General features: G+C 43.5%; 1 protein-coding gene across 2 annotated transcripts in view; it reads right to left on the bottom strand.

Annotated features, from left to right (window-relative positions):
* ADGB (androglobin) overlaps window positions 1–17,542 on the bottom strand; it is an 871,677-nt gene that overhangs the window by 829,279 nt on the left and 24,856 nt on the right. For both annotated transcript variants that reach the window (XM_069235154.1, XM_069235155.1), the window contains exon 2: window positions 11,548–11,710. In XM_069235154.1, the coding sequence (XP_069091255.1) occupies window positions 11,548–11,710 (163 nt within the window). The remainder of the gene's footprint in view (window positions 1–11,547; window positions 11,711–17,542) is intronic.

Raw genomic sequence — 17,542 nt, 5'->3', positions numbered from 1 at the left:
GAGGCAGCCACTTTTCATGCTGTTTAGGAAGGCAGCTAACTTCTTGGATCTTCCTTTGTCGGTGACTGAAGCCAAGCAGAATTTGTTGACAGAGGTGTTGCACCCGGCCTCTACATCGGCAGAACCACTTTTGCCGTTCAATGAGGCGCTGCTGGAACCTGTTTTGGAAGTCTGGAAGAAGCCGGTGTCTTCTTCAGCTGTCAATAGATCTGTGGCTAGGAGGTATCGGGCTGCACCGGCTGACCCTGGTTTTCTTACCAGACATCCAACACCTGAAAGCTTGGTGGTCCAGGCTTCCTGCTCGGCAAGGTCTGCTCCTGGTTCTTTTCCAACTGTGCCCTCAGATAGAGACTCCAAGAAGATGGACATGGCATCCAAAAAGGTGTTCTCGTCATGTAGCATGGCATTAAAGTCCACCAATGCTACATGTATTTTAGGAAGGTACATTTATGCTCTGATGGACGAAATTGCATCTACGCATACGGAGGTCCCTCAGGGGCTATTGAATCTGGTATCGGACGCTCAAGCAGCTGCAACTCAGGTTATCCAATCTGGGTTGGATACAACTGACTCTGTGGCTAGAGCAATGGGCACTGCTGTAGTTACGAGGAGGCAGGCTTGGCTTCGTAACTCAGGATTTTCCTCGGATGTACAGTCGACCCTACTGGACCTTCCTTTTGATGGGGACAAGCTCTTTGGTGCCAAGGCGGATTCGGCCTTGGAGAGGTTCAAGGAGAGCAGGGCCACGGCCAAGTCGCTGGGCTTGCAAGCCACTTCTTCCTCCTCCAGATTTTTTAGGAGGTTTTGAGGATTTGGGCGTCGCTCCTCCTCCTCCTTTCGAGGGAAATTCCAGCAGCCTACCTCTGCTCTCTCCTATAGATCTTTTAGAGGGAGGGGTAGGGTCCGTACCAGGGGAGCCTCTCAGCAGCACTCTGCCTCTTCCTCTTCCTCTGGAGGGGTGCAGCAGGGGAAGCAGCCTTAGGCTTCCACCAATTCCCACTCACTCCTCTCCTGTAGGGGGGAGGTTACTGTATTTTCTCCACAAGTGGGAGGTCATCACATCAGACTCCTGGATTACCAGCATTGTGAGAAAAGGCTACACCCTTCCCTTTCGGGAGTTTCCGCCCCCCATCCCGCCCCGCCCATCTTATTGTTCAGAAGAACACCTCCTGTTGTTAGAACAGTCCTCCTTTCAAAGGGCGCGGTGGAGTTGGTTCCAGAGCAGGAAAGGGGTCAAGGTTGTCACGAGGTACTTCCTGATTCCCAAGAAGGATGTTCGGTTGAGACCAATCCTGGACCTGAGGATCTTGAATTGGTTCCTCAAACAGGAAAAGTTCAAGATGCTGACCCTAGCTCAGGTGCTTTTGGCGTTGAACAATGGAGATTGGATGGTGTCTGTTGACTTGCAGGATGCTTCCTTTCATATCCCGATACTCAAGTCGCACAGGAAGTATCTCCGGTTTGTGGTGGGGTCGCAGCACTATCAGTTTGCGGTCCTCCCGTTTGGTCTTACTTCAGCACCTCGAGTCTTCACGAAGGTGATGTCGGTGGTTGCGGCAGAGCTCAGAAGGAAGGGGATAGCAGTATTCCCTTACCTAGACGACTGGTTGATCAAAGCCAAGTCCCCGGAGCTCGTGTTGCATCATCTGCAGTCGACAACCCAGTTGTTGTTCGACCTGGGCTTTTCGGTGAACGTGCCCAAATCTCACCTAGAGCCCTCTCAGCGCCTCCTGTTCATAGGGGCAGTACTGGATACAACCTTGAATCGAGCCTTTCCTCCGCCTCAGCGGATTCAAGACATTCAGGCGTTGGTTCCAATGTTTCAAAGTGGAGCGGTCATTCCAGTCCTCAAGGTCCTACGTCTGCTCGGTCTGTTTGCCTCCTGCATACTGTTGGTCACGCATGCTCGCTGGCACATGAGGGCTCTTCAGTGGTGTCTCCGGAGGCAGTGGTCTCAACACAAAGGGGATCTCGAAGGTTCGGTAAAGATCTCCAGAGATGCTGCCACGGATTTGAAGTGGTGGATTGCAGGCGACAATCTTTCCCGAAGAAGGCAGTTCACGCAAACTCCACCAGTGACCACGGTAATAATGGATGCTTCCACTCTAGGGTGGGGAGCTCATCTGGGGGACCTGGAGATCAAAGGGCTTTGGTCTCCAGTGGAACAGATGTTTCATATCAATCTGTTGGAGTTACGGGCTGTACGTCTGGCTCTCAAGGCCTTCCTTCCATCCCTTCGCGGTCAGTCGGTTCAGGTCCTGACGGACAATACTATCGCGATGTGGTATATAAACAAACAGGGAGGGGTAGGGTCGTACCTTCTCTGCAGGGAAGCTCTTCGGCTATGGTCCTGGGCAAAGGACCATCAGATTTGCTTGGTAGCAAATCATCTGGCCGGAGTCTTGAACGTACGTGCGGACAGTCTCAGTCGCCATTTCTCGGCCGACCACGAGTGGCGTCTCCATCCAGATCAAGTCCTTCTAATCTTCCAGATGTGGGGGTTTCCTCGGATAGATCTGTTTGCCACCCGGGAGAACTCGCACTGCCCGTTATTCTGCAGCCTCCAGTATCTGGTACAATGAACGTTGGGGGACGCGTTTCAGATTACCTGGTGCGATCAGTTACTTTACGCGTTTCCCCCCATACCCTTGATTCCTCGAGTATTGAGGAAAATACGCCAAGACCGGGCCCAAGTAATCTTAATTGCTCCGGATTGGCCAAGGAGGGTGTGGTATTCCGACCTTCTCCAACTCTCACTGTGCCCTCCACTCCGTCTCCCTCTCAGGGCAGACCTCCTCTCGCAGTCGCAGGGGCAGGTTTTACACCCCAACCTCCAGGGCCTGCACCTTCATGCCTGGAGATTGAACGGGGCAACCTGAGTTCCTTTTCTCTCCCGCCTGAGGTACTGGATGTTATCTTATCGGCCAGGCGACACTCCACTAAATCTATCTACGCTAATAGGTGGTCTAAATTTGTGGTATGGTGCGGAGAGAGGCAGATTGATCCCTTACGTGCTCATTTGTCGGATGTTTTATCTTTTGCTTTGTCTTTAGCACAGAGGGGTTGTGCAGTGGCTACTGTTAAGGGTTACTTGTCTGCCTTGTCAGCCTTTCTTTGTCTTCCAGACCAGCCTTCTTTATTTAAATCTCCAATAGTACTTAGATTCTTGAAGGGCCTTATGAATAAATTTCCTCCAAATCCTGTCGTTATGCCTCAATGGGATTTGTCCTTGGTTCTAACTTTCCTTATGGGGTCCCCTTTGGAGCCTATGCATTCTTGCCCCATAAGATTGTTAGTCCTTAAAACAGTTTTCCTGGTTGCTATTACATCTGCAAGGAGAGTGAGTGAGTTGCAGGCTCTATCGGTAAAACACCCTTATACATCTTTTTATGGGGATAAGGTGGTGTTGAGGACCAAGGCTGCTTTCCTTCCGAAGGTTGTTTCACCCTTTCATTTGACCCAGACAATTACTCTATTCACGTTTTATCCTCCGCCTCATCCGTCAAAGGAAGAAGAGAGACTACACCGCTTGGACCCAAAGAGGGCGTTAAGCTTTTATATAGACAGGACAAAGGATTTCAGGCTGGAGGATCAGCTTTTCATCAGATACGTGGGAAAGAGGAGAGGAAAGGCAGTCCACAAGAGAACACTCTCCAGGTGGGTTGTTCTTTGCATTAAAATGTGTTACTCTTTGGCAAAGAAGGATCCCCCTGATGGTATAAGAGCTCATTCCACCAGAGCTAAGTCGGCCTCCTCGGCCTTGGCTAGGGGTGTTCCTGTGGTCGACATCTGCAAGGCCGCAACTTGGTCGTCCCTTCATATTTTTGCTAAGCATTACTGCTTGGACTCTGAGGTCAGAAGGGACGGCTATTTTGCACGGTCAGTGCTGCAGGATTTCTTGGTTTGACCATTCAGGCACCCACCACCGAGTGCGGTACTGCTTTGGGACTCTATTCATTAGGTGAGGAATCCACAGGTAGTTGTATCCATCAGAAGAACGAGTTACTTACCTTCGGTAACGACTTTTCTGGTGGATACATTAGCTACCTGTGGATTCCTCACGGTCCCACCCGCCTCCCCGTTGCCTTTTTGGTCTAACCAAGTAATTCTTGAGTGTGCTCCTCTTGGTTTTGAGGATTGGTATATATTATGTATATATGTTTATATGTTTATATATATATAGTTCATATATTTATTTATTTAAAAAAAAAAAATGGTAAGTTGAATTCTCAGAATGATGTGTTTGTTTGGAATGTCATTAAATATTACTATTGTTCTTTCATCTCAATGGCCTATTATTCTCAGGCACGTAAAAAATGTTGGTACTGACGTCGGCACGTCGGCGAGGACTTCTTATTGCCTGTATGACGTCAGACGGCGTCGCGTGGCAACTGTGACGTCCTCGTCGACGTGCAGAAGCTAGGAGGAAGATTTCCGTCGAGTGCTGGCGCAATGGAAGTATTCATTAGGTGAGGAATCCACAGGTAGCTAATGTATCCACCAGAAAAGTCGTTACCAAAGGTAAGTAACTCGTTCATCTCTGCCCTGTCTCTGTGGATTTTCTTTAAAGCCATTTTCAGATTTTGATGGGCCTTAGAGCAGTTAGGGTCAAACTATCTCTCACTTGTACAATGTCAGAGTCTACTTGTGGCCCTAAGATTATTGTCAATTTGCTTACTAATTCTTCCAAATTGACTCAAAAGTGTCTCATCATTCCCAGAGTCACTCAAACACAGCTGAAAATCAGTGTCTCATGTCATAGAGAGAATTAGGAAGGTGTCATGTGGGACCTTACTCCATTTTAACCTGGGCCCCTGGTCATGTGGTGTAAACTCTTTATTGGTAGGACCAGCATTTATAGTCACAACCTTTAGGCCTCCCCAGTCCAACAATAGAATTAAAGGGTTATGGTCACTAAATTCAGACCACTGAACTTCATATCTGTGCAGAAACTGAGCTAAGTAGGCTGAAACAATTATGCAATCAATAATCGTCGTATTGACCCCTCTACCCTTGAAAGTAGGGATAAAAGGTCCTACCAAGCCCTCTCTAATGGTTTCCAGGTTAAAATCCGCCAAAACATCACTGAGCATACTACCCTCAACAGAATGTTCATAATGATTACCCTGTTTAGAACCTATTTCAAGGGAGCTTTCAGTGTCGTAACAGCTCAAAGGACAAGGATGCAAATTAAAATCACCCAATAAAATAACTGAATAAGGTGATGTATGTTTTGTCTCAAAAGCCTGTAAAAAAGAATGTAGGGTACATAGATGTTCTGTGGTGGTTTCCCAGTCGTAAGAGTTATAAAACTTTAATAAAATGTTTGGTGAACTCTCAAAATCTAATTTAACCTCCAGACAATTGCTAAGACCAGAGACAATCTGCGAAGGGGTGCAACCGATACTCGAGTAGATCAATGTAAGCAAACCTACCTTTGCTCTGCCCATCGGTGAGGGTTTTCCTGACACAGAAAAGGAGATAAACTCATCTAGACAAAACCGATTTTCTGAGCCTCAGGTCTCATGCAGCCCCACTAAGTCAAAGTCTCTGATTTTTTCTAACCAGATATCATTTTCCCTTTTGTTGCCAGGCCCAGCGATGTTCCAACTACAAAGTTTAAGAAAAGGGGACTGCTTATACCGGTCCTCTGCAATGGGTCTAACCGAGCTCTGTGGGGGGGCTCCTCGGTACTATGCTAAGTCAACTGTTACATTCCAAATTCCCCAGGGGCCGGAATCTGTTCCTCAACTCCAGTTACGCTACTGGCAATCTATTGGATGGGTCTAATCTGCCCATATGTTGGGTATACACATGCCTACGGTCCCCTAGCCTTTACACCCAGGAAGGGGGATAGAAAAAACCTAATGGGAGCACTTGAATACCCAAACCATGCACTCCCTCCACAGTGTTGCACAAAATCAGTCACAGGGATGTGGAATTCCTATCGCCCGACGCCGGGACACCTTGTTTGGGGTCAAGGGCAACAAGTTTTTATGTTTACTTTGTCCTTGGGACAAGTAGGCCCAACCCTCTGCAGCACAAACCCTTTGGCTGCCTGTTTACAGAGAGTGGAACTCTCTGTAGTTGAGGTAATGTGTTTCCAAAAAATAATGCTGTTCGAACTTGTATTTATGGTTCATTATTTGAAAGCCTTCATTAATAGGGTGAGTGCTGTAAATAAATGTTTTAAGGTCACACTTCACTACTGACGTTGGTTCCAGTACAAAAACAAAAAAAACGTGTATACACATGTTTGAAAAGTTTAGGCTATGAGGCTAAGTACAATGCTCCCAGAATGCTCTCTGATTAGCTGCAAATGAAGTGTCATTTAGTAAAATGTGTTGATGCATGCTAGTATTTCCCAAAAATATTTCTAATGGAAAATCAGTGTAACCATTTTCAACACGAATATGGGAAGCATGAAAATAAACAAACACTGACAAAGCCAACTGGTCTGACATATTTTTATAAGTCTTTTAGTTTCATCAATGCGTGTCTTGTTTTGACATGGCTTTTGTAACACTTTATTGTTGTGGGAGCTACCAGGCCCTCAACATTGTAACAAACACTGGCAAACTCCCCCCCCCAACGTTTTTGAACTCTAAAAGCACACGTTGCCACCAGTGGCATAACAAAGGCCCCGCAACCGCCCTCCAGGGGGCCCCTTCAGCACAGCACCTGCCCTGAGTGAGTCTGGAGAGGGGGCTCCTCCATGTTCTTTGCAAAGGGGCACCCTCCAGTTTTGTTACGTCACTGATTGCCACTGTAGTTCCTGACACTGAACAAAACTACTTTGTGTGCCAATATGCTCCTTGTGGAAGAGCAGAATGCGATCACTCACAGTAAAGCCAGCCGAAAGAGAGAGAAATAGAAGTTTAATAAAAACAAAATGTCTTTGTTAACACCAGACCTAATTAGGGACCAAGACCCACATGTAGGTAGCTTTTTGCATGTCGCAAACAGCGACTTTTGCTGTTTGCGACGTGCAAAAAGCACATTGCGATGCACAAACCCAGTTTTGCCATTCAGTAACCTGGTTACCGAATCGCAAAACGGGTTTGCCACTCGCAATTAGGAAGGGGTGTTCCCTTCCTAATTGCGACTCGCAGTGCAATGTAGGATTGTTTTGTGACCGCGAACGCGGGCGCAAACCAATCGCAGTTTGCACCCATTTCAAATGGGTGCTAACACTTTCGCAAAAGGGAAGGGGTCCCCATGGGACCCCTTCCCCACTGTGAATGTCACTGTAAACATTTTTTCAGAGCAAGCAGTGGTCCTGCGGACCTGCGGACCACTGCCTGCTCTGAAAAAATGAAACGAAAATGTTTCATTTTTCGTTTTTGTAATGCATCTCGTTTTCCTTTAAGGAAGCAGTCACAGACATGGTGGTCTGCTGTCTCCAGCAGGCCACCATCCCTGTGAGGGCCGCTATTCGCAAGGGGGTCGCAAATTGCGACCCACCTCATGATTATTCACTAGGTGAGCATTTGCGAAGCCCTTGCGAATCACAGATGGTGTCAGGGACACCATCCTACATTCGGATTTGCGACTCGCAATTTGCGGGTCGCAAATCTGAACCTACCTACATGTGGCCCCAAATTCTTAAAGAAAGTCACAAAAGTGCACCCATGGTATATGTCGTACCCCTATAAAATATTTGTGAACTGTATTTTAGCATGGGTTAATACACATGTGTAGATTTGCTCATGTGAAAATCTATTGAGCATTTGCAAGTTCATTTTCCCTCCGGCCACTTTCTTCCCAACCCTGGAAGAAGTTCTAATTCTGCCATTGTCAGGAGTAAATGTCCAACCTTTCTTATTATGGGAAAATATTAGAGAGAAGCTGGTGAAAATCTTTAAGACATGCAGGTTAGTAGGTTTGCAGACTCAAAGGCATTCCAGCCCTGGAACTATTGCTTACTGCTTCCTCCAGCCCCAGTATGCAGATCTGCAGAAAGGTGGCAAAATAAGGAAATTGCTACAGTAGGGATTGAAACTGCAAGTATTCAAGTCCTACTATGGTAGTAGCCCTGGCATAATCAGAGAGGCTATTATCAGAGCTCTTACATAATGAGATTGCTGCCATAATTTGTCGCCATACTACATGGCACCAAAGGGACAAGTAGATCTTTTTACAGGACAAGTAGATTTGAGAAGCAACCTGTCCCCTGGACAAGTAGATATTTTAATAAATTCCACACCCCTGCAGTCATCTGGCCACATAAAATTACAATACAATCCCTTCAAATAATTTTTGAGCAGGACCAGTCCACCTGTCTGACCATGATAATATTATCACAATCAGGTCCGGTTGCTGCCCCTTAAAGGAACACCAATGTTTAGCTTTGCGGATAAGTTCACACGTAGTTTCCGCTACTCCCGAGATCAGGGGAGGGACATTCACCAGGATAGCCACAAAAGGAATAGAGTCTGGTGAAAGATGAAGTCTGTGAGCACAGGCGCAAGGCTACCTACAATCTTGAGTTGGGGGAGGCGTGAAGTACTCGCTTGATATGACACAATGGGCTGTTGTTGAACTCGGATAATCAAAGTATGTCCATCACTCTGTCCAACACCATCTTTCCCACGTTTGGTGCTTAAGTGATTCCCGTCTTCATAAGCAAGTTGCGACATACACAATGAGGCCTGTAACAAGGCTTGGTTGTCTCCAGATCTGCCCCCCTGACTCTCCCCAGACGCAGACTGGATAGAAGTGTCGGATTGTGTTACCTCCCTATTTGATAGTTGACATTGGGATTTGTGTAAGGTCGCCTGGCGTGACCCTAGCAGATCCAGACGGGTTCCAATGAGACCTAATTGAACATGTATTATCATCTCAAGCCACTTAAACATTTCCTCCAAGTCACAATTTCCTAGAATAAGAGGAGCTAACTCCTTTTTATGACCAGCTGCGGTGGCTGCGGTTTTGCCCCAGGGAAGAGACTACTACATTTCTTCCGCTTGGTGGTCGGTTTAGGGGGGGGATACAACACTCGGAGTCCTCAGAAATACCGAGGAAGGACTCCTATCAACTGCAGAGGAAATGGTACCATATGTGGGCGCTGAACCATGGGGGGCTACTGAGGCTCCGCTTCATTTAGAGGGAGCCTCCTCTGTCAGATCACCAACACAAATTAATTCAGAACCATCTGCCGCATCCCTGAGGCTATTTGCCTGTCCCAGCGATAACCTGCATTCTGTCAAGTCGATTTCACTGGACACAACCCCAATGACTCGCTCCAACATAGCATCAATACTAGTGGGCTTTTGTGGTGCACAGAACCTACAACTGCTTTATGCTTCCTCATATTGCAGACTGGGGAGAGAAATGAAAAGTAACTCACCGAGTAGAGTAGGGGCTAGTAGGTCTGTGTCAGAGGGTAGGCCTTGCCCAGCCTTGTCCAGCTACAGGCAGGCACATACGGGCCTGTCTTGGCTTGGGCTTTGCCCTTGTGCATCCCAGGCATGCCCGCATGTGTCCCGCAGGACGTTGCAGGCACTTACATAGCCCAATGGTCCCACCAGATGATGCTCAACGATTTTCAGGGCTCCGCCACCTGCTCTGATGCTGCATGGGGCCACTAGTCCTGCTCATCACCACAACGTGTCTCCCGCGTCACAGGACTTTACAGGCACTTATATAGAGCTATGGGTCCACCAGATGCTGCTCAACGAGTTGCAGGGCTCCGTCTCCTGCCCTGATGCTGCCTAGGACCAGTAGTCCTGTAAATCACCACAATGCGCCTCCCGTGTCACAGGACTTTGCAGGCGCTTATATAACGCTATGGGCCCACCAGATGCTGCTCAACGAGTTGCAGGGCTCTGCCCCCTGCCCTGATGCTGCCTGGGACCAGTAGCCCTGTTAATCACCACAAAGCCAGCAATGCATTAGTATATTTGTACAATCCCAGCTGGGCTATTCCAATTCAGCATACTTGGGATTACCCAACAAATCTATCAACCAGTTACAAATGATCTGCAACTCGTTTTTTGAGAACTATCCGAGAGGTAAAAAGAAATGATTCAGTAAACTCCCACATTAAGCTGTACTGCCTGCACATACAAAAAATTAAAACAACCTGTGCAGTGTACAAAATATATTATACCTTTGCCCCTCATTTGCCCAGAAATTAGGAAAAAAGTGGTGCACCTGAAACCTACGGTCAACAAACAAGCCCAATATCCTGGCTCCACAATTTAATCACAAGAAATAGGGAGGCCTAACGTTCTGCTTTTTGGAAGCATCCATCTGGAATTCCAGTCGCCTTGAAATACATGTCCAGTCCTCCTTCTTAAAACTGAAGGAAGCACTACAACCTTGCATCTTTGATTAAGATTTATAGATTTTTTATCTACCATGTTAAATCTCTTCCTTAGCTGCTTAGCACCAATAGACTCCTTTGAACTGGTAGGGCACTTTACAAAACCGTCACACAAATAAATAATAAAGCCCTCATTCATCAACAGGACAGGCATATACTATATGAAAGGACTTGTGGACAGTTGGTCTGTAACACAGTCCACGCTACATGCACTAAATATTCACACACTCTGAGCACTGGCATCTCATTATTCAAATGGATTAGACATCAATGCATCTTGCTAAATCTCATTACTTGATCTCTCATAATGGAAATCACATAAAGGAGGACTGTAATACTGTCTATACGAGCAGATATGATTTCCATAATTCTTTCTCTACACCTGTTACCTCCCCAGATGCATAAGATCTTAGAGTGGATGACCTCCTGCCGCAGTCAATATACGAAATGGGATTGAAAACATAAAAGAAAAATATCAACAAAATAAAGGGACCTGCAGAGATAATCAGAGCTGCAAGCATAGCAAAAACTACAAAAAGAATGGACATCAATCTCTTGCTTCCTACTCCATCCCACCATATTACGCAGTGTCCTATAACAGGATAACCGCACTTCAGTGGTTATCGTGCACGACATGGAAACACTTCCCATATCGGCTCAAAGACAACATACTTCCATTAATACAGCCACAAGATATAGTGTGCTACCCATCTGGATAAGAGACTCAGCACTCAATATGGGGCTACTAAGCACTCTACAAAAGCATATGACAGTTTTTCAATTTGGATTACTTTCATCGATGTAAACCACACATTTAAGGGTCTTGCACTATCGTCAACAGTAACATACAATAGCACCTTCACTATTAAAGATCCAACAAAAATGTCACAACCGACAAAATAATGAGATCATGACTGAATCAACAGCTGCAAATAAGCTACAAAGACCATTTTGAAAATGTACACACAAAAATTAACATAGACATAAGCATATCTGTGCATAATTTATAAATGTTACACAGAGGCTCTTACTCAGAGAAGTCAAGCTCATGGACTGATTAGTATACGTTACATAAATGCTCATGAACTTGTCATTATCCTTTAAATTAGAAGAAAATTAAAGAATCATAGGAATATTTCAAACTAAATATTTTCCATTCAGTTCATACAGTTGGATATTCAAAGGACATGTTAAAGATAACTATTTTACAGTTTACTTACTAAAACAGGGCTTTTTCCTGGTTTCTCTTTTTCTTTTCCACCTTTTCCAGCATCCCACTTTTCAAAATTGACATCTGCATCGTTCCACTCTGGCCAAATTGGATGCTTCCCTTTCTTTGGCTCAGTTCCACCATTTCCCATGCTGGACGCCAAGGAGGAGTGTCTACAAATTAAATCGATGGGAAAATGTAAACAAGCATAAAAGAAAGCAGCTCACAGTGGATCTGGCAAATTGGTGCTTCTCTTGAAGGAGTTTTGAAATAACCTTATGATAGTAAAAACAAACAGCAGGTTGTCTACTTTCACCCTTAGCTTTAAAGTTAAGTCTGCGAGCAAAAATAAATGTCAGCAGGAGAGTGCACAAGTCAATACAAAATTGTACATAATCTGCTATTTGATTTTACATGTTAGAATAGTGACGTTATCAACATCGATAGACAATAATAGCAAAACCACAATATCAGCTTACACTGTGTCACCTAGCTAAGTGTATTTAAGGCAGTATAGATGTACTACTACTAATTCCACATTTACTTACCTTGATGATATAGTGGTAGTTCAAATTGTGGAGTCAATATTTTTGTATATGGATATTTCAACCTCAATGTTGTTACTCCAACCTCATTGACAGCAGCACAGATTTTGCATTATTTATTTTAGAGATTTGGATAGCATATAGGGCCCTCAAAAGAATTACTTATGACAGCATGCAGTAAGAATGGGGCTGTGGAGAGTTAGAATGCTGCACCATGGGTCATTAAATTAAAGCACATCCCCTACTGTAATCCAATACATTATGTTGTTTACGTGAATTTAAGGTGTGTATTCACACTTTGAACTGGGAAGCATCTAATCGCATCCGAGCAGCTGTTCTAAACTGTTTTACTTCCCTGGACCCCCACTAAATCATTTCTGGGAACCGGGGACCACAGCCTAAGCAATTTCTACTATTTGAACCTCAAATGAATACACAAAAATACAGAAACAAGTAAACACCAAACAAAAACACAAATTATGAAATATTTTATTTAATTTGCAGATAAAAAAGGATACAAAATCAAAATGTCAGTTTTAGTGTGGAGATATGAGCTTTCAGCATTTGATTTTATTTCTAAAAGACGAAGCGATATGCCATGCTCTAGTATATCATTTTATCTATTCTGATCCAAAAAAATGCTCTATTGTGTCAGCACAAACTAGTGCCTCAATTGAGATCACCAATCGTCAATATTCAATTCGGTTTGATGCATGTGTCCTGGTCTTATGACTCAAGTTTACAACACCAACGTAGTTTTGTTCCTCTGTTTTCACATTTCTCTATATTTACAGAGCATTTTAACATTTATAATTGTACATTTTGCTTCTTATGTATGCGTTAATTATATGATAATATTATTTAATTGTGTAAACAGTCTTAGACCAACAGAGCAGGCATCACAGATACCGAGGGGTCCTTATATACCATGTTAAGAACCACTCCAATAGAGAATTTAGGGCCAGATGTACAAACATTAGGAATACCAATTTCCTATTTGCGATTATTTCTTAATCGCTATTAGAAAAATTTATATTCTTAATGTATAATCTACTTTTATTCCAAAATAGTGATTCCTAGTAAAGCAAATAAACCCACCTCATGGATATTAATGGGGTACGTCACGACCCATTAGGAATCACAGCCATCTGAGTGATGATGGCCTGCAGGGGTCAGCAGACCACCATGTCTGTGATTGCCTTTTAATAAAGCAATCCTTTTTTTGTTTGGGTTAATTTAGCCCATTTTCTTTAAATGAAAACGGGATGCATGTAAAAGAAAAATGTGAAACTTTGAAGTTTCATGTTTTTAAGAGCAGGCAGTGATCCATGGGACCACTGTCTGCTCTTAAAACATATTTTTATAACATTCCCCAGGGGACCTTTTTCCCTCTGAGTTACCACCACTTTTAAACTGGTGGTAAAGTATTTCTGTTTTGCAACCGGAAACCAGTCACTAAACAGTAATACATACCATAAAGATGTGGTATTTGGAAGAGATACTTCCAACACACCCTTTCCAAATGCTGATGAACGCCCAATAATATTTCCAAGGTCTTTATTGGATATTTTCTGTTACAAGTGTCCCATCCACTATATCAGTCAGCACACCAACAACTAACCTCTCTTCCCACTTCACTCATAACATTCTTGGAATCTTGGAATCTTACATTATCGCCTTCTAATTGGAAGGCTACCAACCATAAAATAGATTATGATAACACACATCTCCCCCTCTATTCAACAATGAACAAATTAATTTCTACAGACAAACTACAAGAAAAATTAACAAGGAAAATATATATATGTAAAAAAAAAATATATATATATATATATAAATAAAGAAATAAATAGATAAAAAAATAAAAAAATAAAAGCAAGAGAGAACCAAGCAGTTGAATCAATAATGACACAAAAAGCATTACAAGCATTATAAGTATTGTGGAATGCATAACAGATGAATATAACAAAATGAGATTAAACTTTACATACATAATCTCTATATAAATCTTTGTGGTATGACTTTTTTCCCACTTCTTTTAGGCACTTAACATGCATCTATGTATACATTACCAGATACACAGATCCCATGTGAGTTATGCCTCAGAACTACAACCCTACTCACATTCCAAGTGTAATTATCTTCTAGTTTTACAGCACAACATGCTGGAACAATTTAACTACCTTGAGTGGTGCTAAAAATGCTGAAGTTTTGATAGGGCTTTGAGGGTTCTTTCTTCTCACCAAATCACCTACAACAATGTTAGTTTGACATGTAGAGTATTTGCTGTCAAAAAGCTGTTTCCTTTTCAATATTTTTTCAGTTTTTCCAACCATCCACAACCACAGAATCACCGAACATCATATGATTCATCCATGAGGAACACATGAAAGAACTGGGTTTCCTGCCCCTAAATAATTCAGAGGGATTTTTCTATAGTACTAAAGCTTTGTTGTGTTTTAGAAAAAGCAACTTTTTTGTCTTGAAATCCCAAATTACATTGAGGTGACATTAAAGTTGACCTCTTTTTCAACAACTTCCTCAAGTTACATGTACAACTATCAAAGCGGTAACACATTTGTTATAATCCTCCGTTCCTAAGAATGTAACCTTGTCATCTTTCTTTTCAGGTATGGGAAACTTTTCAATTGTCTTTACTAAATGGTCACTAGGCTTTGCACCCTCACAAGTCAATCTGTGACCCAGATAAACAAAATTGCTGCAGTTGAAGGTACACGTGGCTTCTTTCAGCATGAGAGCCCTCCCCCTAAATTCATATAACACAGACTTCAAATGATGCTCATGTTCATCTTGTGTTGCTTTATAAATGAGCACATCATCTTTATACATTTTCACCCCAGAAATGACAACCAGCCTGAAAAGCTGAAGCCTCAGATATCAGCCCACACAGCAGTCTTGTGAATCTAAACACATCAAAAAGAAGTGCTGAACAAGGTCAAATCCGTCAAACTACTATCCAAACTAATCTAGTGATAGCCAGACCTTAGATCCAAAATTAAAAACACCACAACACTTTCTGAAAGAGGTAACATATCCGTAATGTTGGTAAGAGGATACTTATCCACTACCACTGACTTATTCAAGCCTCTCAGATTAATACTTAACTTTACATCCCCTGAAGCTTTGTGAACAAGCATACCCGGGGCTCAGTGCTTAATTTGTAAATGTCAAGTTGCCGGTGCCCAAAGCTCTCCTGTGAAGCACACGCCTGCTGCATTTAAATGTGAGAGCACTAAATACTGAGGCAGCCAAATTCTACCAGAATCTCATTAATCCGGCTACAGCCACGCTCTGCCCCTTCAGATGGCTCTTGCAGCTTTCTGCTTTCTCCCTTTGTGACGCTGTTTCATTTTTCTCCTCCTCCGCCTTTCCCATATGTGTCTTTTGCTCGCCGCAATTGCCTCATGCAGAAAACTAAGTGCCAACCCTCAAAAATAAGTGCCGGTGCCCCCCACCGGAAATCACTGGCTCAAATCAAGCACTGTTGGGCAGGTATCCTTGTCCCTTTAGCTGTGCTCCTTTTGTAGAGTGGGACGTCCCAGTGGCTGGGGAAAGTGCAGCAGGCTGAGCAGTCGAACCCTCTCACAGGGCCGAGGACGCGCCATTTACTGGGTTGGCGCCGCAGCTCTCAAATCTGTTGACTCGGCTCTGTAATTTCTTTTATCACCCTCTTCCAAAAACATCGTAATCTACCTGAAGCTAAAAAAACAATCTGCACACAGTCGCTATCGAGTACAGATGAGGGGCAGCGCGGATTAGCCGCGGCCGGCCTGAGATGACCTGCGATGGGTTCCAACATATCCTAATGTCCTCTCCAGCGCCTAGACAGCAGCTCGTCCGCCCTCGTAACCCTTCACGAATGTGACTTTCTTCGCTAATTGTGCCAGTGCTGCCGTCTACACAGTGCTTAATTTGTAAATAAAGACGTGCCGGTGCCCAAAGCCCTCCTCTTAAACACGCGGCTGCTGCAATTAAATGCGGGAACACGTAGTACTGAGACAGCGTAATCCTTAAACCATCTTGGGCCTCTTCGATCCATAATAAACACCCCCTGCCCTTCAGCTCACTCTAGCAGCTTTCTACTTTCTCCTTTTGTGGCACTTTTTCGTTTTTCCTTTATTATATGTGTCTTTTGCTCCCAGCAAATGCTTGAAGCAGAAGAATAAGCCCCGGCCCGAAAAAATAAGTGCCGGTGCTCATCACCGGAAACATCAAGGACAAATTAAGCACTGCCGGGGCTGCCCACTCTGTAGCCTCCACCTCTTTAATATTTCCCTCCTTCTTTAACTTTTCAACCTCTTTGGCCATTGCTTGTCTCAAAGCAAAGGGTACACCTCATATCTTACAAGCAACTGGTGTGACATTCTCTTTCAACACAATTTTGTGAAAGTAATCTAATAAGCAACCTTATTTATCACAAAATGCAGCAGAAAACTTCTGATGCAACGATATAACCAAAGCATAATCATTCTCTTTCTCTTCAAAAGACTCAACATAATCAGGCACTGTTTCTTTCAACACAACAAAAGAGGTACTGTTCAGGTCTAACATCACATTTAAGTCTCTTTTGTGGAACCAGTTGATTATACCATCTCCGTAACAAAATACATAAATCTTCCCTGCTGTGACCCGATTCTTATACTCCAATTCACCAATGAAATACTCAACCAGTTTTATCGGTTCCCCGCCATGAGCTAACGGGGGTATATCTGGTTGAAACATTTTGATCTTATTTAAGAGATTCTTCTCATAAAACTCCCAGGGAGCCAAAGAAAATTTTGCACTGGAATTAAATAACATCTTCTCCTTGAATCCATTGATGTTGACAAAGTCAAAAGGACATTTCTTTCTCTGATGTCCCACCTGAAGAACAATCTCTCCACAATGAAGATTATCATATTCACAACCATCCTCCAACACAACCTTTTTAACTTTTCTCATTGTATTCTGAGATGTAGAATACTTTCCATAATGACCATTCTTACCATACACTCTACACTTGACAGTCAAAGCAAGACAACCCTTATTGTTGCCAAATGATCTGCAACCCCACATCTTTCCCATAAATGTTTCCTTTTGCACCTCAGAACCCTTGCCTTTGTAAAAACTGTGTGTTTTTTCCAAAGATAGACAAAACAACCATTTTCTTTTTTTTATCACATCCACGCATGCAAGAGAATGTTTACATTTCTTTGCAATAAGCAAGACTTCAACTAGATTAGGGTAATCCTACTCCCACTATTCCATCTCTGACCTTTTATATACTGCACCCTAACATGAATTGGTCCCAATACATTCTTTAAAGCCCTTTCAACTGTGCAAGAGGCATCAAGCTTCATAACATCGTGACAGTTCTCTACAGAATCACGAGGTTTTTGTAATCTCCTGCTAACCTGGTATTGCTCTAAAATTGTGCTTACTTTGGGTAAATTATGGTTA

The sequence above is a fragment of the Pleurodeles waltl genome, chromosome 5 (assembly GCF_031143425.1).
Source record: "Pleurodeles waltl isolate 20211129_DDA chromosome 5, aPleWal1.hap1.20221129, whole genome shotgun sequence".
NCBI classification, from domain to species: Eukaryota; Metazoa; Chordata; class Amphibia; order Caudata; family Salamandridae; genus Pleurodeles; species Pleurodeles waltl.
This window is presented reverse-complemented; position numbering and strand designations above follow the sequence as displayed.